This window comes from Lepisma saccharinum, chromosome 4 (genome assembly GCF_977018435.1).
Source record: "Lepisma saccharinum chromosome 4, izLepSacc3.1, whole genome shotgun sequence".
Lineage (NCBI taxonomy): Eukaryota > Metazoa > Arthropoda > Insecta > Zygentoma > Lepismatidae > Lepisma > Lepisma saccharinum.
The window spans coordinates 100,596,450-100,618,193 of NC_139232.1; the positions used below are offsets into that span (position 1 = coordinate 100,596,450).

General features: G+C 38.7%; 1 protein-coding gene across 1 annotated transcript in view; it reads right to left on the minus strand.

Moving 5' to 3' along the window:
- The window catches only part of LOC145987285 (uncharacterized), a 31,959-nt gene extending 10,618 nt beyond the window's left edge, over positions 1 to 21,341 (minus strand). Inside the window, exon 1 of the mRNA XM_083121803.1 lies at positions 21,112 to 21,341. Within this exon, the coding sequence (XP_082977929.1) occupies positions 21,112 to 21,214 (103 nt within the window). The 5' untranslated portion in view covers positions 21,215 to 21,341. The remainder of the gene's footprint in view (positions 1 to 21,111) is intronic.
- Positions 21,342 to 21,744: the final 403 nt, after the last annotated feature.

Sequence of the window (21,744 nt, forward strand, 5' to 3'; positions counted from 1 at the left end):
CTGTACTTTCATGATGTGGTCTTCCGCTGGTTAAAAGCTCATCCAATTCGGTCCAGTAGTAGATATAGAAGTTCCTCTTTTCCTGTTATTCTCCATATGAATGCATGTAAAATCAGGATTCGGGTGAAAAATGGTGGTTGAGCAAGCTCGCTTTGGGTAAAGCATTTGCTAGACATCTTTATTCGCGACTGATTTTAATATTACCTATTGTAATTAAATCTTAATAACGGGCAATTAGATCAATGACTTTTACTAAAGATTTGACCGTTATAATGTGATCGCCCGACTCCGCTCCCCCACCCACTAAAATGTAAGCAGCCTCCTATTTGAGAGTCCTGTTATAATCCCACCTATCGCATTGTAGAAAGTAAAATTGTTCACGTAAAAATACATAGCACAATATATTGAATGTGGCGCGAGCGAATCGAGTAATAATAGTGGTTGAATGATTTGGTTTCTTTTACTTCGTTTTTCTATCACCTTCGGCTAATCGCGAAGATTGATGATACGAAATTGATGGAGGGCAATAAAAACATTCATGCCCGGATTCGAACCCGGAATCCCTGACGTTGTGGTGCTCTGCGCTAACCACTACGCCACGAAGGTTGAAACGAGACATAAAAATGTAACAAATAAAATAATTACTGTAAATAATTATATTTGGATGGAATAACAATGGGTCTACAAATACATACAGTGTTGCTAATACGAGCAGTATTGGAATTATATTTATTATTAATATTTTTACTCTTAATTTAAATATTTCATGTGGTTGTAAGGCGTGATGTGTAAATAAATAAAACTAGTATTCCAGCTGAGAATACCACAAATTGATTTAAAAGTTACACATTCTTCTGTGACACATATGGGTCTTATACTATTGGAGGCATTATGGTGGTGATTACGAGAGTAATGTATATTTCCGTGACAGAGTGGTTAGCACGCGCTACGATGCCACGGGTTCAAGTATTCTTTGTGAGTGCCCCTTCATCAATTACATCTAATCATCACTCAACCTGTTCGTCGCCATTAGCCAAAGTGGCAGGAAAGGGACGTCGAATAACTAAAAGTAGAGATACAGTTAAAATGATTAATTATTAATATTGTTGGGATATATCGGTCTCTATGAATCTTTCTATATATCCGTAAAAAAGGGCACTTAAACATTTTCTTCGCCGATCTATGGAGCAACGTGCTTCCAGCATTTGCAAGATGGTATTTAATGCAATTTGCCGGTCCCCGTGGCGGAGTGGTTAACATATCGCGCTACGACGGCAGGGGTCCCGGATTCGAATACCGGCCTGGGCATGGATGTTCGTGAGTGTCCATTCATCAATTTCATGCTATCATCACTCATCCCTATCTTCGCAAATTAGCCAAAAGTAGCACAAAAAGCAAAGTAAAATAAAGCGAATCATTCAATCAAAATTTCATGCAATTTATTTTCGTTTCATTCATATTAAAACATTTTCAGTCCCTATTTATGTCACAATAGCACGTGAAAAGGACAGGAGAGGGTTACTTCGAGGGAGGGGGAGTAACCTTGAGTGGGCCTATCACAGAGCTGCCACTTGCAAAAAGGGACCCAAGATCAAACCTTGTTTGTTCTTGGGAACCTCTCTCCAGGAGCGGGGCTCCACTATGCTGTTCTCCATTTAACTCCATGGGTTTGAATTGCCTGAAACTTCTCCTCTCGAGTTTCTGGCAATGTGAGACTTGTTCTGTGCTTCACTGTATTTTTACCCTTAGGCTTCGCCGCGCTTGGCCTTGTTGAGGGTGCCACCTATTTCGGAAACGACTCGAAACTAAAAATTTGGCAACGCAGAGTACCACGAGAATTTCCCCTCACCACGGCAACTGAGTCAAGCCGATTGGATCAGCTGTTCGTGTGACCCTCCTTGGCTTTCGACGGAAAAGATAAAAATATAATTTCCAAGTCCATTCTTTGGCCGGAACCACTGTAGCAGTCAAATGGGAAAGAAAGGTATATTGCTTGGGGGTTCGTGAAACTCAAATTGAAGAACAGTGTTTCAAACTGAAAGCAAAATTTATTAAGATCCTATTTTGCAATATTTGTCATCAAAGTAAAATTTTCAGCAATTGTAGAACAGTTTGCCGGGGCCACATGAACGTTTCGGGGGGGCCGGTGCCCCCGCAGGCCCCCGCTAACGACGTCCCTGTGGATGATGAAACCTATCTGACATTAACCCATTCCTCCATCAATGGAAATGATGGATACTACACTTCGGACCCTTCTGAAGCTCCAGCTAGTGTTAAATTTGCCACCAAGAAGAAATTTGAAGAGAAAGTGCTGGTGTGGATTGCCATGGGTCCAAAAGGTCTCAGCCAACCGTTGGTGCGGAAATCTGGATTCTCTATCAACGCCCAAACGTACCTGGAGGAATGTGTTCAGAAGAGACTGATACCTTACAGACGTGACAGCTATGAGCCAGAGTTCTATGTGTTCTGGCCTGATCTAGCATCATCGCCTTATGCTAAACTCGTTTGTGCACATCTCCAGCAGGAAAATATTGAATTTGTACCGAAAGAAGATAACCCCGCTAATGTTCCGGAACTTCAACCTATCGAAAATTTCTGGGCAATTTTGAAGGCTGCTGTTTATGCTAAGCAATGGCACGCAACAAATACAGATCAGCTTATTCGACGGATCCGGTACTGTCTCCGGAACATTGATCTGTCTGTTGTACGAAACCTTGCAAGATCCACCAGACGTCGTATCGAGAAGGTGCGTCGTGACGGATTGATTGAAAGCCGTTCGTGATGCCACAATATTCTCTGTGCTGTGCCTTCCTATATTTCCCACCTTCTTACCTTTTTCTGTATGTCTTGTTCAAATATATTTCTCACTGAACCTTGTGCGGATTTTTATTGAACACCCCTTAAATCAATTAGATTTCATGTCTTGCATTCTTGTTTTTCTTTTATTGTCCATATGGATGTAGATTTATTAATGATCTCAAGAGAGAGGAAAAGCATTCAGAACTCACAACTACACTAATTTATGTGTCTTTTGGATATTATTCTTAGTAAAGTATAGTTGAAATTAAAAGTAATTGCATATCTTTTGTTTGTTATAACAAAAACTCTTCCCCCCGGAAATTTTTGGTGGGGGGATTTTTGAGGCCAAGATTGTTGGTGGGGGGAAACTCCCCCGTCCCTCACAGGATTTCGCACCCTGTATTTCCCTACATTACTGGATTACGTTCATCGTTCCACCCCGCTACAGGCGCTCTGTGCTTGATTATCAGCAAGGGAATATTTATACATTTATAAACTCAACAAATCATTGCCGAAAGCTTTACAAAAAGTTAGGGAGACCACATGCGAAGAAAATTAAAAATGTGTTCCTTACATTCAAAATGTAATTAATGGATAGGAAAACAAAACAAAAAAAACTGGTTTAAACCAGAACCATGTAATTAATTGCTAGTGAAGGTTGAAATAGAAGACGATCATAAAATTGACAAAGAAAGGGCCTTTGAAATAACTGCAATTCCGTGTACAGCTTCCCACAAGAACGAAGGTGAAGAAAAGCTGTTCACAATCCACTCTGAAACTTCTACACATGCCCACGTACCTGGACAGACGTAGGAGGAAATCCAAATTAGGTAAGAGTGCAAGGTGTCTTGCCTAAACCTTCGGGCAAGCACCTTATCGCCTCACACAACTTTTTTTCCTTCCGTAACGTCCCACACCGACTTGTAGCTGTGAGTCAACGTCGTGAAGTCTTGAGCAAGATTCACAATAACAAGAAAAGTACATGTCATAAATGGATGGCGGAAAGAATATTCCCTCGAGTCTTCTAAAAGTAACACCAATATGTCATCAATTAACTAAGACTAAAATAGTGATTACCCTGCTTCACCCCAGAGCTAAAACTAACTGTGCACCGTCAATTAGTGCAAGATTATCACCCCCCCCCCCCCCACACACACACACACATCGCTTGACGTCAAAGGGGAGACATAATGGTATCCACTGCTAATTGTACATTTCAGTTTAGGGAGAGAATGGAGATAGGACCCCAGGCATTCTCGATCTTGGCCACGTTGGAAATTATGAGATCAGGACCACGTTCCGAATTCCAGGTACCGATCGATTACGTGATCGCCTAATTATAAATCTCTAATGAACACAAACGTAAAACGTGATCGCCCCTTTGGACTTCTAGAGAGGGAGTAGGCCCATGAACGTCCGCACGGTTTTTTCCAGGAAGGGGCAAGGAAGGTATTGTTTGCCCCCCCCCCCTGGGAAAAAGTCTCATTTTCCCCCAAAAGAGTGTAGTTCCCTAAAAAAACATTGCTTAAACTTGAATTTATGGTGTTAATGCAATAATTAACACGTATTGTTGTGGCTAAAATGATGTGAACTACATAATTTTTGGTTCACTTTCATTTTTCAGGGGGGCGGCCACGGCACCCCCTTCCCCCCCTTCCGGACGCCCATGGGTAGGCCCACTGTGGTGTCTAAAATGGCCACCCATCTCCTTCCTTTTACTTTAAAAACTATCATCTACTTCGACCCCTAAAATCAAAGAACAGCTAGCTCCCTCACAGAGACGTCTCAGGGCGTCAAGCCATTATTTGTATTACTATTGTTTTAAATATTTTAAAGCTTAATTGTAATCCTATTAAGATGATAAATAATAATAATAAATTTAAGTGATCACAGAAAGCCCCAAAATTAAGGATAAACCTTGAATGAACCTGGTGGAGACAGATATAATAATAATAATAATAACCATTCGGAGAAGAACGTGGGAAAATTTATTGCAGGAAACGTTGCTATGTCCCTTTTCTTTCTTTGCAGGGCGATGAAAACGAAGGTATACCCAATAAAAGTGCATGCTTTACCGAAACACGCTGCAACCACTTCATCACGGAAGCTGGTTCATGAGAATCCAATCCATACACATTGACAACTCGTATTTGAAGTGTCTGTGCATACAGGTATTATCTTTTCGCGAGTAGGATGTCGGCTCGAAGAGTTGCGCTATTAAGCTAAATATTTCGTTCCACATGACTGCACTTACTTCAAAATAAGGCTATGCGCGTACGGAAGGCATATTTTACTCAGGTGTGTTCTTCCGCACTGAATATACCCCTTGTGTCCTTGCTAGAAGCCTTGGTTGATTCGCTGGCAGCCATCCATGCAAGACCTGACCTCCTTCACAATTCACATGTTCAGTTCACGCATGTAAGACCGCAGAGAGAGAAAGTGACTGGGCTGAAAGGAAATCTTGTCTCCTTTTCACATCGTCATGATTCAACATGTACCGTAACGAACTGTACTCTAAAGATTCGTGAAAGTACTTCTCGTCCTCTGCATTTATTGGTTGTTACTTTTATGATCGTGTGTGTGTTTCAATAAATTTGTTATATTAATGTCTCGTTATGAATTGCAATATTGGGAAATTATTCTGATATAAAATTATAGCTATTACCAATTAATAATGTAATAAATTTTGGGGATATGACACTGCTCTCCATAAATTAAGCAACAAATGGTGATCATCCAATAGAATCAAACACAATCGAATACCTGGTACGCCAGAAATCCGTGCGAGGGCACGATGATCGCACTTTATGACTCACCTGTTTTCCCTAAAGCATTCGTTGCTTTCTTTCAGCGTGCCCACCACTCTTCTTCTCTTTTCTCCAACTGTTTTCTCTTTTACCTCACATTTTCTTGTTGTTGCTTAATTTCTGGAGGGCAGTGTATAATAAATTATCGACATGAACCTATTATTATTATACATTTTGTTTGCTTGTTGGTATTTTTTTCAGTATTTTTGCATTTTACTCCTGCATTTGGTGCATTTCTTCCAAAATAGTGCAACAGAAAATATTTTTTCTTTGCCTAAGTTCAAAGAGAGAGAGAGAGATTGATTGATTTGATTTGATTTATTTTACTTAGATTTTCTGCCATTTTGGCATATCGCGAAGATTAGGATGAGGGACGGTATGATAAAATTGATGAAGAAAGAACGCCCATCCCCAGGCCAGGATTCAAACCCGGAACCCGCGGCGTCGTAGCGCACTGTGATAAAAAAGGGACAGAGAGAGAGCATAGAACCTTAAGTTGTGTTCTACTACACGTATGTAACCTTTAAATTCAAGCATTTTAATATTTAAAAGGAACTGTATAAGTACTTTTTATAAGTATTTTTTTAAAAAAAATGTTTATTTTAAAATCGTCTTTTGATCATTTTTGAGAATTTTGCAGTCAGCAAAGCAACTTCCGAGCCTACATATGATTGTAATATTGGAAATCGAAGGAGGAGGAATTTCCCCTCTTTGCTCAATCCCTGCAGATGCCATTGCCATGAACACTTCCAGTTCTATCCAGTTCCTTGTCCATTCTTAATTCGATTTTGAAATAGCAACAGTACTTGAATCTCCTAATGTGCTCCTAGGAGTGGAGACTGAAGAAGCACGAGTTCGACGTTAATGCGAACAATGCATGTAGGAAAATTATATTTAAAATGTCATTACGTATTGACAGCAGAATTAATTTGTTTCTGAGGGTAAATCCTGGAGTGCGCGAGGGCAGTTGTATTGTCATTTACATGCAGTGACGTGTCCAAGATTTTCGAAAGGGGGTTCGTATACTTCTTTTATCAGTCAGCCCTTATTTTGCCAACTGTTCCTGCTTTTAACGTTATTTTTTTTAGAAATTTGAGCCCAAGTGGGGAGGGTTATGACCACCACCATCCTCCCTTGGGAGCGCCACTGTTTACATACCATTTTCCTAACAGAGGGGTAACCGTCGCCCAGCAACTTCGAAAGACGGATTATGCAGCTTATTTCAGCAATAATGTGTCTCGTCCACTTTTTTATGCATTAGTTATGCTTTATTTCTCCTAGGATACTAGGGCCACCATGGGGTTATGACCCACTGAAATAAATATGGCCTCTCTAATCTCCATGCTGTAACTGTAAGGTTAAGGGAGAGGGCATTTTGTTTTCTGGGCCTAGGAAATATTTACAACCCTTTCTTCAGAGTTCTTGCTCATTCCATAATTTCAATTTTCCAAAATGAAAAGTTTAAAAGTTAAGGCTTCGTCAAGTGGAGATATGAAATTATCGATTCCAATGATGATACAAAACATATACTAAACGTGTTATGCATATCCTTTATCATCTTGTATTGTTGACTTTCCTTTTTTTTTAAAGAAAAATAGAATTCTATTTATCATACTTGAGAAGACTGGGTGTAGTGGTCATTTTTACTATTGGTCATTATTCGACACTAGAATAAGAGCAATAGCATTAATTGCAAAAGGAACAGCACGAAAAGAATGGCCTTGGAACAGAATAAACACGAAAACAAGATTCAATAAGAAATTTGTGGGAAGCAGATGGAAAGAGAACAACATTCGGATTCGTTATTGTGGGAACGCGGAGTTATATGTTCGAAAAGAGACCGTGAAATTAGATTTAAAAAATCTAGTAGTAAATGGAATAACAAAGACAAGGAGAAACAGCGAATCATTAAGAACAAACGAAATAAAGAGAACTGAAGAAAATAGAATAAAATAAAGAAAAAGGGTAAGGAATAGGAAATATAGAGGGTAAAAGACGAGAGAAATGCACAGATAAACTATTTGATATTGAATCAGGGGTAAATAAAGGAAACGAAAAACAGTTTAAGACATGTAAGACAAATATGAAAGATAGGGGAAAACAATGGAAATATAGGAAGCGAGAAATAGGGAAGGATGTTAAAGAAAAAGTGAAGGTAAAAGTCAGTGGCGTGGCCAGAATTTTCGAAAGGGAGGGGTTATGTATATTTTTTCTTGGTAGTCAGCCCTCATTTTGCCATATTTTCTTACCTTTGATGTTATTTTTTGTAGGAACACTGGGCGAAAGGGGGGTTTATAACCCCCATCACCCCCCCCCCTTGGGCACGCCACTGGTAAAAGTATGTGAAACCAGAGAGAACAAGCGCTAAATTTTACTTACGCATGTGCCGGAACCTGTCACTGTCAGTGTTAGTTATAAGGTGAGCAAATTCATAATTTTTAAAAATGTCCTCCTCCTATGATGTGAAAGTTTGTATCCAAACACCACGAAATTATTTACCATAAAGAATAGTTATTATAGAACATTGGGCCAATTCGGGATTAAAGTAAAACTCCGAACAGAAGAATATTTATATTTTATTGCAGTCTTTTCCCCCAGGGGTATAGCAGGCTTGACCAGACTGGTTTCAATATTGATTGTTTTCGTTGTTTTTCATGTTCGTGCTTTCATGTTCTTTTTCCGAATAAAGACAAACGCGCCATTGTTAAGAGCTAGTATAGTCGATCCCGCAGCTTGTAAAATCGTTGACATCGCATTTACTTGTGAAATAAATAAAAAAATATTGTGTTTAATTTATGAGGTTGAACAAGATGATGGATAGCTTATCTTTTTTTGCAAGAAAGTGAGACATGTCTGGAAAAAAAAAATGTCGCATGACCACAAAAGCCCAACATTATCGCTGATGGAATGAGAAACCGGTTGTCCTAAGTAGCCACAGAGTATTGTCTTAAGACGTGCACAGTTTACATGCGCTGGTTACCAAAAAAAACTAACATTTCCGTCCGGCTAAATGTTAAAGTGCAGAAATGTGAAGCATTCTTTACCTTAAAAAATAGAAAAAGTGTGCCCAAGGGATTTAGTGAGGGATTAAGCTTGTTGTTGTTGCTTTATATTGGCTCAGACCGCCTGTCCTTTGCGGTTTCTAGCCATCGGTACTGGAGGGATATAGCACTCCTTTCACCCTGAAGAAAGGAAGTGGAATGCAAGAGAAGATTGCTACGAATTTCTGGACATGCCACTGTCTACGAAATCGCGTCATAAATATTTGAATATTAAAAAAAAAAAAAATCGTTTTGACTGCTATGCATTTTCCAAAACCTGTTTAGAAGATATTTTTGTAAAATTGGAAAATAATTATAAGATATAATACATGTAGACGAAATGCTGTATTTACTTACTTTTGACTGTATAGAATTTAAAAATGAATTATTACTTGATGACCTAAAAATTCCCGTTTTATAAAGTATTTCCGTTGGCCTGTTTGCCCTTATCTGAAGTAAAAAATACAGCATTTACAGTAGCCTTTCAGGAAACAAAAAACAAAACGGCGTCAGAATTTCGCCTATTTGGAAAGGCATTTCTTGCAGATTGTACTGTATGTCTGTAAAACTACGATCCTATATTATTTGACTCTCTTTCTCCAGAATGGACTAGCATGGCTCACCCGTTTGATATCTTCTCTAAATTCCCATGCTTCATGAATTGTGCAAACAGAAATAATTTGAAATTAAATTTGTTTTACACAATGAGTGATTCAAGAATTAAATCAAAACGTCAAGCAAGTTGCTGGTAAACTCTGCACCAGGATACGTAAAAATACAATCCTTGAAATAACGTAGCATGCATGAGAAAAAAATTGATGAAAATAGTCGTGGACAATTTGACGAGCAATACTTGTGCACCCCACTGTACGTAGAGATAGTATCGAAACAAGGCGAAACCAGACTTGGCAGTGTCTCGAGTCTGTCACTTCACAAACTTTCACAGTGTATACAGGCCATGAAGGCAAACAAATTTTCTTCATAACGTTTCTCTGTTTGACGTCTCGTTCCGACGCACGAGCCCTCGAAGTACGAGAATTTATCCCGAAGATGTATGTAACCACGAAGCACGAGTTCATAATTTCCGCTAATTAGCTGACTATGCTATTTATATGAAGAGAATATATGACGTAATAAGGGAGAGATCCGCTTGGTATATCTGAAAAAGTCACAAAGTGAAGTAAATTTGGTTTAGGTTGTTTTTCCGTGCTACCAAAGTTCCGAACGAGACCGAAAGTCTGGTCTCGTTCTTGTCTCGATTTTTACAACGCCTTCTCTTTACCATCTTTAAAAGGTAACTTGTTCCATTGTTTTCCGTTGCGAGGAAAATTGGAATGACTTCCAGGTAAAGTTCGGAAGTTATTCATTCAAAAATAGGTGGCGTTGGAGGTTTTATTCCAGTTCTCTCACTCATTTGTACACACATACATACCTGAGCGTCGGGAGGAGGGGGTCGAACCCACCTTGAAATTGACATAGTTTATTTTAAGTTACAAGAAGGCAGAAAGCTTGTTATTTTTATTGTTAATAACTTAAATAAAGTTCAATTAGTTACTATTCTAACAGATCGAAAACATCGAGTGCTAAAATACAGTAAAATAAAGTTTCTACCATTTAATTCAAGGAGTAAATACGTAGTTCCGCTTCCGCAGGTTTCAAAATTCTCGTGGGGTGTGACTTTTTCCTACCTGTCACCTTCTACTCGATTCACCAGATGAGTGAACAGAACTGATTTTCATTGTCTACATTTCATATAGTACTGTTGCTAAGTTATTCTATTTTGTTATTAACTTCTATTTCATTCAGAGCCTTCCCGATGGCGCAGTGGTAGCGTCGTTGCCTTGTAACCAAGGGGTCCCGGGTTCGATACCCGGTGGAGGCACATAGTGGTTCGGATCCCACTTTAAACTGTAGGTCCAGTCCCAATTAGCCTTACTGTGCATAAAGTGGACTTAAAACACCAAATCAATCCAATTTCATTCAGAGTTTACTGTTAGTATAATATATCTCGAAAGCCTGGATCAGTGTTTTTTTTTAAACGTTGGGGTGGACAATCTTATTTACTCTAATATGAATTCGCGATTTATTGTTACCATCTAAAGGTGTGTGTGTGGTGGGGGGCGTAATGTTAGACCGACGGGAGCAGCTGCATTTTCGTTCGTGCAGGACGGGCAAACCCCCTTTATTATTGTGTAAAACTATTGATTTATTATTAGTTTTATATGTCTTGGGGAAAATCACCATTTATGCTAATTCACAATTTATTTTTGGATATCTCTGGCCGATCGCTTAATTTTAGGCGTCGGGGAGGAAGCTATTGTCTTTTGTTTGTGATGGAACACTGAAGGCGATCGTCATGTAGGCCTACTCTTATGTTAATTCAGGTGGGGTAATCAGGTCCGTACTCAAGGGAGGGGCCATGCCCTCTCTCGCGAACTATGAAGTATGTTAATGTAAACCTGTAAAACCTTTCGATTTTTCATATTTTGTAAGAATTTCGATTTTGTCCTTGCATAAATAAATGGCTTGTTTGTGGAGAGAGGCAAGTTCCCAGTGACGTGCACTGAGGAGTAGCTAGTCTAGCAGAGATAGATCAATTAATCTCAAATCTCTAATTATTTTCAAATCACAATATTTATTGTTTTGTTGAAGCCACAGTTCATATGCAACACTTTTTTTTCACGCGCTTCTCGTCCCTCGGTGCGTTCAGCGGCCTAGCTCGCTCTTTCTCCGCCTCACAGTTCCAGGTAGAAACGGGTTTTCGAAGGGAAAGGGAAGATTTCTGCCTCTACCCCCTTTGCCCCCTCGCCCCCGCTCCAATGGTTGAAAGCCCGTGCTTTCAGGTCCTCCAGTCTATCTCCTATAGGACAGATAGGGGATTGGTTTCCCTTCGATTTCTTTGTAAATCCTCTAAAGAACTAAGGGGAAATTTTTCTGCAGTACTTCTGTTCTCTGTATTTACACTACTTTTTACACGTTGTACAATATGTATGTATAATATGGGATGTACTTTTATTATTTATGCATTTGGAACGTCTTATGTGCAGACAAAAATGTTAGGCTATGCTTTTTTTTTTAAAAAATATGGAATATATAATGATTAATTAACAAATATTTGCTCACGCTCTCTCTTGTTCTCGTTTTAGTAGCGTTCAATTTAAATATACTAATCTCTTGGCCTCCAATAAAAAAAGTGGATAAGCTAAACAATCATAAATACGGATGTACTTATTTTGGCAAGTGAACGCGCGTACTAATTTCTTGTTGTTGGTTTGGTTTATTTTGCTTCGCTTTTCTGCCACATTTGGTTATCGCGAAAATGAGGATGAGTGATGATATGATGAAAGTGATGAACGGACCTCACAAAGAACAATTCAGGCCGGAATTCGTGACGAGCGTGCATTCTTGTTCTTATGTGTTGTACTCTGCCTGCAGTGAATATTGAAAAAAATAGAAATGAAAAATGTATCCCAGAACTCAAAAAGCCAAATGAATATCATTGAAGAAAGTAGAAAAAAAGGTTTGTTTAAAGGTGTGTTTTGTTACTCATCCCTTTTTTTTGGCTGTATAGATTTAATCGGAATAAGTAGCTAAGAGCTTGGAAAGCCGTGAGGGACAATCATGAACAGAGAATTCTAGGCTCCTGATTTCACAGTGTCCTGCAGATGCACTGGGAAGAAATTATTTGTATTTTCTTCTCTCATCCATCGCTTTACCTAATTTCTGCCATGACGATGAACGTTGATTAAATTAAACTGGTGAAGATTGGTTGCAAAGAAACACTCATGCACAGGCCAGGGCTTGAGGCCGGATCCTTCAGTAACGAGATCGTGAGATGGGGAAATTAGGGAAATCAAGCAATGCAAAATTTTTGAAAAAAAAAAACGTTAATCATATATAAAGATGGTATTTCAAAAATTCAATTGAAAATTACTACTCAGTAAAAATGCAGTTTGCTTTACCGATATCCACGTATCCGAATGGTTAGCGCCTTCCTCACATGTTTGTTGTCGGCCGACCTCCGTGGGGGAGTGCAAGTGGTCCCGGATCTGTACCCGATGGAGGTATATAGTGGTTCGGATCCCACATTAAACTATAGGTCTAGTCCCAATTAGTCTTTCTGTGTATAAAATGGACTTAAAACGTCAAATCAACCATCAAATCAACCAATCGGGGGGGGGGGGTGAGTGATTAACACAACGCGCTACAACACCAGGAGTTCCGGGTTCGAACCCCTACCTGGACATGGGTGTTCTTTGTGTTTGTCTCTTCATTAATTTTGTCGTATCATCTTCGCGATTAACCAAAGGTGTCAAAAAAGCGAATCAAATCAAATCATTCATTGATTGATTGTTTGATTTGGTTTATTTTACTTCGCTTTCCGCCATTTTTGGCTAATCGCGAAGACGATACGATAGAATTGATGAAGGGACACAGAAAGATCACCCATTGCCAAGCCGAGATTCAAATCCGGCATCTCACCGCACGTCACTGCAAGTTCCAGAGGTCTGCAATCTACAGTATTTGATCATTTTAATTTCATAACCATTGATGCAAGGCTACCAACCGGATGTCTAGATCTAGTATATCTAGCTGCAATATTACCATAACATTGATGACCATATCTAATACTCCCAACAGTTTTTTCCCCACATTTTCGGATCCCCCCCCCCCATAAAAATCCTGGGTACGGGCCTAAGAGCAATGCAACGCAAAAAACACCATGCCTTAATTGTTATTCACCCTCAGTTCCTGATTTATAGTGCTAAGCACTAGTTCACGAAGGCAGTCGTTTACTTTATACTACACTTTAATCAATTTGAGAATAATACTCTATTTTGAAATTTTTTTGTCGTACTGGGACAATTTTTTCTCGATGAATCCCTTGTGAAGACACATTTCTTGAACAGTTGTATAGTGGGAGGGTTTATCCGGACACCCTCCTAACAATCCAAAAAATCGCACCAATGGGCCTCTAAAATTTATTCCAAAGGTCCAATTTGTGGTCATTTTGGCTCTAAATGTACAGTTATACCCCATAAATACGAACTTGCACCTCCCTTTCCACAGGGAAAATAATTCTTTATAAACCCCTGGCTAGTGGTATGCCTAGGAGTATTGTATCCCTCATAGCATGAGATATCAAAAATAGAAAAGAACGTTAGGTACAAGGTGGAAAATAAAGCAGTAACAAGCAAAGAAAAATAAAACCATCATCTTTTTAGGAAACTGCGTCTCCGAGACAGTAAGTTTCATTTTGTTAGGCATGTATTTATTAGAGCCGGTACTCAGTGGCATATTTCAGGACAGATTACCGGCGGGAACCAATCAAATTATCCTCGAACCAAAAAACAACACCATTTATTAAGTTAAAAATTCTAATTTGTTAGAGGAATATCTTAAGGAACCACCAAGTTTTTATGTGGGCGAATGTTTAGAGCTCTTGCCGTCAGGCGCGGAATCACGCGGATGGATATCGCCCCTACCAAATGCCTCAGCCTAGACTAGGTTTTTGCACACATTATATTTGATCTATACTTTCTTAGTATCTCCTCAGTATTATATAATGTAAGCTATCCTTTATTTCATTCGTGTAAAAACATCATAGATGGTCATTATAAATATTTTGTAACTATTGTTATATCGAATGCCAATTATAATAATAATAATTACTATTATTTGTTTCTAATTCTGTATTGAAGTATTCTGGTAAAAATGCACAATTCAAATCAAAATTAAATAAATAAATAACGATTTTATTTTTATATTTTCCTACCTCAGTAAAGATTATAGAGAAATGTCATTGTTTCTTCTTTTCCCCACTATTCCTCATGTCTTTATAACATTATCATGACAATGGAAAAATATAATAATGATGGAAGAAGTTCCATTCCTGGATCCGACACTTATTGCCTGAGTTCTTTCTCAATGGAAGGTTCTAAGTTTCGGTGTTGATCCAGCTTCGTGAGAAAAATTGAGTGCTCTAGAACGCTAGATGATTTAGCGCGATGAGATTCAATGCACTGACCACTCGTAATTAGTGTTGCCCACGAGACGAGACGAGACGAGACTTTGGTCTGTCCCGTCCCGTCTCGTGAAAATGCTGTCTCGTCTCGTGTCTCGTCTCGAAAATATTCGTTTGTCCCGTCTCGTGTCCCGTCTCGAAGGGTTCTGTCTCGTCTCGTCTCGTCCCGTCTCGTTTTGTCCCGTCTCGTCTCGTAAAAGTGATCCGGGATATAATGCCAACAAAAGTCAAAAGTAGCAGAAACACAATATTTTTGCGGAAAGTGGGATAAAGCTCCAAATATTTTACCCATTGCGTGGTGAGAATAAATAAGGTTCGTTAATCATGAGGATATTAATATTAAAAATGCAGTTTGTTGGTTACTGATTGCTAGGTATCTTATGAAATCTACCTTGCGGTTTTCTCGCTTCATACAACTGTCTATCCATAGTACATTTATACCAAGTTTGTTAGAACCTGTCCCGTTTCCCGCGCTAGCGATCGCTCGACAGTTTTGGTGCCAATGAGAAACGAGAAAAAAGTCGTCAGCTGGGCAGCGAGAAGCGAATGGAAGCCAGAAGAGAGGAGCTTACGTAGACGTTGTTGCCACGTTGCGTATTTTAATTTGCTGCCTGGCTTTGGCTTTCCCCAGCACGGAGTTCAGGCGGTCTTCAGCAGCAACACCGCTTGGTTTATGCTAGAAAAGCCAGCGATCAGCTACCGCGGGAAGCCGGACAGGTTGTAACAAACACGGTATAAGTGAGTGCTCTTTTTCATTACTGCTAAACCTTTTGGAAGTCTTGAAATGTTTTCCAATAGACCTTCTTTCTTTCTGAATGTCGAACTTCCGTGCACTATGAAAACTGTACATTTTTCCTTTAAATTCTAAGCTTGGCGCTGGGGAGCAACAAAAAATTTCTAAATGTGTAGTATATTACAAATAGAAAGCATTTATTGTTCTTAATATTGTTAAACATCTTCTATGACATAAGTTTCAAAAAGTGTTTCTTTGTGATATTGTGCTGTTTCTTATGCTCAGCTTATGACGCACATACTTCTTTGTTTTCCCTTTAGCCTCTAAGTCCGGTACCACCACCGCTTGATCTAATTTATCCTTCGTCAGGCACGCATCTAGAAATATATGTCGGGGGAGGGTGTCTGAGCCAAGTGTTTCAGAAAAAATGATAATAATAACATTAACGATAACAATTAAGCAAATGTTTAAATTAATGCATTAATATACTTCATAGGTCTATTCACTTGAATATGTAAATTAATCAATTATATTATTGTTATTGCATGACATGTTACAAAGATGGTAGAAGAATAGTAATATAACAGCACAAATATTAGCTAATATCTAGCTTACGTGTAGTTAAGATCGTCAAAATATGCATAAAAACAGCTGTCCTGGCAAGAAAATTAATGTCAAAAAAGGTGATGAATTGAATATTTGCTGAATAACAAAAAAAGATGTTACATCCAGTTGACGAAAAATAAAGTTCCTGATTAATATTTTATGCTCATTATTATAAGTAGTAGCGTACATAAAACTTCATTGATACTGTCATTCAAAGCAGTATGATCCCAATAGAATCCTTGTTTTCTAGTAAGTTCGGCAGGAATATGTAACCCTCGATTATGCTAAACAAATATATTTTTTGTTTAGCTAAACAAATATATTTTTTGTTTAGCTAGAGCAAGGCCCCAGGAGGATGCAAGAAGCCTTTCCTGCAAAAGTGTATCTTTTACGAAGCGAAGAAACGTGACAAAACTACCACGTATGGAAGGCAAACCTGCATTAATTTTATATCGCACGTTTACAGAGCAGTGCCTCCTGAAGTTATAAAAATCGCAACTTCAATGATTCTTTCAGACATGCTATAGTTGAAAAAAATATGTTTAGATCCACCCAAAGTGCATCATTATCATAATATGCATATAACGTGTTATTGGAATCAACATATTTGTGTAAATTGGGTGCCTCCCCGATGGCGTAGTAATAACGTCGATGTCTTGTAATGAAGGGTCCTCGCGTCGATACTCAATGGAGGCACAAAGTGGATCGGATCGCACTTTAAACTGTAGGTCGGTTCGCGATTTAGTCTATTTGCGAATCAAGTGGACTTAAAAAACAAAACAAAAAGAAACAATATCAACCTTAAGAATATTAGAATAAACTAATTCACCCGCAGGTAAGTCAAATTTCACATATCCTTCTTCATCCTCGTTCATAGACTTCCTGCAATACTCTTGTGTTGCATCCCACCAGGTGCGAAAAATGTGAAGTTATTATTTCCCTGTACTGCGTTATTTCTTTTCATAACAGTAAGGCTAAATTCTCGTTTTCTCTGAACTTTTAAAAAATGTGCAAAATACGTCTCTATCTTTAAACAAAGACCCTTTCCCATGTATGTGTAAAATAATCCCACTCTGTCTCAGAGAACCTCTTCCTACGATCAAATGAAGGAAACAACTCTCAAGTCTTAACAATTATAAATTTTTGCTTAAATTTCCTATCATTTATACAAACAGTAGCACATATCACGTCCTTTGGTGCAACATTGTCAACAGCTAATGTTACTTTCCTCGTCCTAATAAATTTACTTCCAACCAGTGACGGCGCCAGGGAAATTTGACTGGGGAGGGGGGGAAGGCTGGCAACAAAATATTGTAAGGGGGCAGTCACATTAAAACGCCCGAAAACACTACACATATATATACTTATATAATAATAATTATTATTATTATATTCATGTATGGTGTTTTGTGTGTGTCTTCTATTTAGAGTGGACGTTTACTGCCTAAATTTACTTCTTGATTACGAGTTTATCTCCACATGATTCGTTTTAATAAAGACATTAATTCTTTTTTATTGGTAAGTTGCGTTGTCTCTAGTGGCCTATTTCAGTATTGAAAGACATTCATAATTTTATAATTCATCGTCTTTCTTGAGATGAAACTACTGATATAAATATTTAAGTTATAAGATAATAATATAAATGATGAAAATAATGCTTCTAAGAGTTTAATTTTCTTGCAAAATAAACGTGACGTTGGAAGAAATGAATCTTCTTAAGTATTAGAAACAATGAAAGTCACTTAGTGAAGTGCAATTCTCCTGTAGGAGAATTCTGCTGTATGTGCTTTGGAGAACACATTGCCCACCTTTGGTACGTCCAGGACTTGACATTTCTTCTCAATGGCAAGAACAGCCAAATGAGGCAGTTTGCATCCAGCATGCTATATCGAGCAAGCCTTTTCAAAGATTTTAAGGACAACCATCTTCGTAACGCTGAAGAGTTTTGGGCAAAATTTGTGTTTCACCTTTCAGGGAAACATTATCACAGGATAAAAAATCAGACAAAGGTTACAGTTATCTCATAATTCAAGAAATATTCTGACCCTGGCAATACTTACTCTTACTCTACCACTCCAACGTATGTCTGTGCTACCCAATTACAGGCACCTATGGAGTTCGTGGGAAGAAGTTCTTCGATTTTGATATGTACGAGAAAGAGCAAACCTGCCCGCGATATGTTTTGAATCGAATTTTAAGTGTAATTTGCATTTTAAGGTTCACGTTCAATACATTTCCAAATAATATCCCCTCATTAGCTTCAAGAGTATCGAAGAAATCCCCTTTGTTAAGGTTTCCTCAGACTCATCATCTCGAAATTCAAGTCCCTGAATAGTAAGAAACCGCGATGAATTCACAACAACTGACATGTAGTGTCGGTTTTTCTCCGATCATCTTTGGTCCTGGGTTCGATACCCAGTGGAGGCACTTTAAACTATAAGTCCAGTCCCGATTAGCATTACTGTGCATAAAGTGGACTTCAAACGCCAAATCAACCAACCAACCAAATCTTGAATCAACTTTGAATGTCTTTTAATAATTCGCGTTGTCACTAACGACCACGATTAGATTAATTGCCCGTACTACAGATGATGTCATGTGGTCCTGAAAATATTCGTGATGTTTTAAAATCATCCACATTCAACACTTTTTCCCAGTTCTTAAGACTGGTTAAAACTTAGGTTAATCTCGGCTATTACAGGACATAAATGAATAAGAAATCACCTATGCCCAGGTCGGCGCTCGAATCTTGGACGAAACAAATTAATATTTGTTAATCAAGTTGGTATTATAAGCAGGAAAGTGATATCATGCAGAATACACCACTTTGAAAAGGTGAAAATCGTCATACTCTTATAAATGAACTCTCTTATTATTCGATATTTAATTAACTTCAGTTCGGGGGCCCGGGTGGGGGGGCGAAGTGTCTGACATGGGGCGTCCCCCTGCCCCCTCTGGCGTCGTTACTGCTTCCGACCCTCTAATAACTTCGCTGCTGATAACCTCACCTTCGAAATGGAAGGTTGTGTGTCGGCGAATAATACAAAGAACTTGTGTTCACTGTCCCTCTTTCATTCAAAGTTTGCCGTTTTCTTTTTCAGATTTTCCTGCAAAACTTCCTGTCAGCAAGCAAACCAATTTACAGAATTTTTATTGCCCCTCCCTTGCATCAACTTTCATTCCTACTTTTGGCCTGGATTTATGGCACGTACCCGCTACTGCAGGTCAACCTCGTCCTATGTTTGGTGTTTGCCCCCTGAAGCAACGGTGTCCATTGTTCAAAGCGAAACCTTTGTCAGTGGGGAACGGCGAAAAATAGTCTCGGAATATATCCTGGTCGTAAACAAGCTCCCGCCACCCTGACATTGCTGTCAGCTTCCCTCTGAAGTTCGATAAAACTACTTTGTGAAATGTGTTTAATACCGAGTGAAAATGTAGACAGTAGATACTACATGTATTTTGCTCATAAACTTGAAGGCTAAATTTACAGAATAAAAAGAACAGCTACAACATTCCTTCATCTGATTTACAGAAAGGCTAATCGGGACTGGACCCACAGTTTAAAGTGGGGTTCAAATCACAATGTGCCTTCACCGGGTATCGAACACTGTACCATCGGGGAGTCCCCTCATAGAACAAAGTTTCCTTCTACGACGATTATACAGAACTTAGTACACTTCCTTCATTTGAAATCAATTCTATATCAGTCTCAGTATTTCGTTATTACAATCCAAGGAATAGTATTCTCCTTAAATAAGAAATAAAGAAATTAAAAAAAAAACATTGGAAATAATCTTCAAACGGACGTAAAAAAATCGAATCCAACCACCTGCAAAATGCCTGAGGGAAACAACAAGAATTTTCTCAACAAAGACATATCCGACATTTCCATAACATTCTAATAATTTCGCAACCCGTGCAAATAATCATGTGGTAAAATCTTGTCGTGGTTCCCTGTAAACACTAAAATCACCAAATTACTTATTTCCATATTTCCCGTATTTTCTCCTCCTCTTTAGCTCTAGCTGTTCGGAGTGGGATAATGCAAGATTATTTGTCCCTAATTATCTCCTTCTCTTAGTCTTGCTTATAACTTGGACTCCTTAATAACTTTCCCAACAACTCCTTATCAATTTGTACTGCCATGTTTCCTACAATGCTTTTCCTACTTCCTAATAACAATCATTTCTGTACACCCTTCGATGTAAAAATTAAATAATAAAAATAAACCATATCCGTCGGTCCGTTTATCTTTCCAACCTATAGAGCTGAGACTATTTTTACAAGATAAACCTCGGACGCAGACATTCCACGATCTTTTGGCCCCTCCTTCCACCTTCTCTACCTGCCCTTTTACTTGATGTTATTCAGAATTGTATTAGTATCTGGAGTACTATCGTAACATAAAGTTAATAACCTGGAATAATTTTCTTAAAAAAATGGGGAGTAATGCTGTGTTTCGAAAGAGTATAGGAAATAAGTTTAGGTATTCATTCATGCCTCTCTCTAGAATAGTCTTCTTATTTTTACTTAATACACGCTTATCAACGTTTCTAATTGAAATTCTTTATTCCAAGCAAACAAATATTTGCAACTGATTAAAAATTTTGCTTTTATTTTTTCGAGACATTCGAGACGACACGAGACTTTTCAAAAGCCGTCCCGTCCCGTGAGCAACACTACTCGTAATCCATTCAAATGCAATGCCTTGGCCCTCACAGGGCTGTTGCGCCCAACTGTGGAGTGTACGGACTTTTAACAAGTGCAAATTTGCACTTCTTTCAAAATTATAAAACCAGCTGAAATAAAGTCGTTAATACGCAGTTGCCACTACCCATAACACCTTTTTATTATTATAATAATAATTTTTGGCGCTTTTCTACCACTTTTTGCTAATTGCGATGTTAAAAGGCGACCTTCGAAGGCGCGCAAACGTAAAATAAAACAAGTTCCTTTTTCAGCCGGGTGTATTTCCACACAGAATATATATGTTAGTAATAATAACGAATCGAATACTGCCGTGAAACCGCACACACATATATTTTAAAATCTATTTCACGCATTGCCGCACGCGTTACCCATATGTTTAGCTTCACTTACCTGGTTCCAGCTTGTCGTTGTTATTCTTCTTATAAATAGTGGGTTTGCTTTGTGCAAGTGCAATAACAAACACAAGAAACACAACGCACGTCAGTCGCTTCATTTCATTCGAAAGTAGGTCTGCCTTTGCACGAACTAGCAAACAGCACTGCTGAAAACCTACTGGCAAAGCCGCACCTCTATGTGGGTCATTCCAAAACACCTCCGCAAGAAATTGTCTTCAGTGTTGCAGCATTGGAGGAACTTCGGAGAAAGCTAAGGGATTTCTTAGCCGTGCTGGAGCGCCTACGTATGTCTCACGTGACGATGACGATACAAGACAAAAACTGGCAGTCAGTATAGCGAAGCCAGAACAATTTTAGAAAGGTTAGGTGGAAAGTAGTAGATGGGGTGTAGGCTACATAAGAATTTTCGTAAGTGCTAATAGTAATCTTACTGATAGTTTTTTTTCTAAAAATGAACTACATTTCTGATTCTGAGAATTCGTGCTCTCTGTTCAGTGGCGGCGATTGGGTTCCAAAACTGAAAGGGGGGGGGGGGCAAGGTGTCAGGGCAAGACAGGTTACTTTCCCTTTATACATAAGGTTTAGCATTATGCGGAAGCAAGAAGTGGGGGGAACTGCCCCCTCGCTC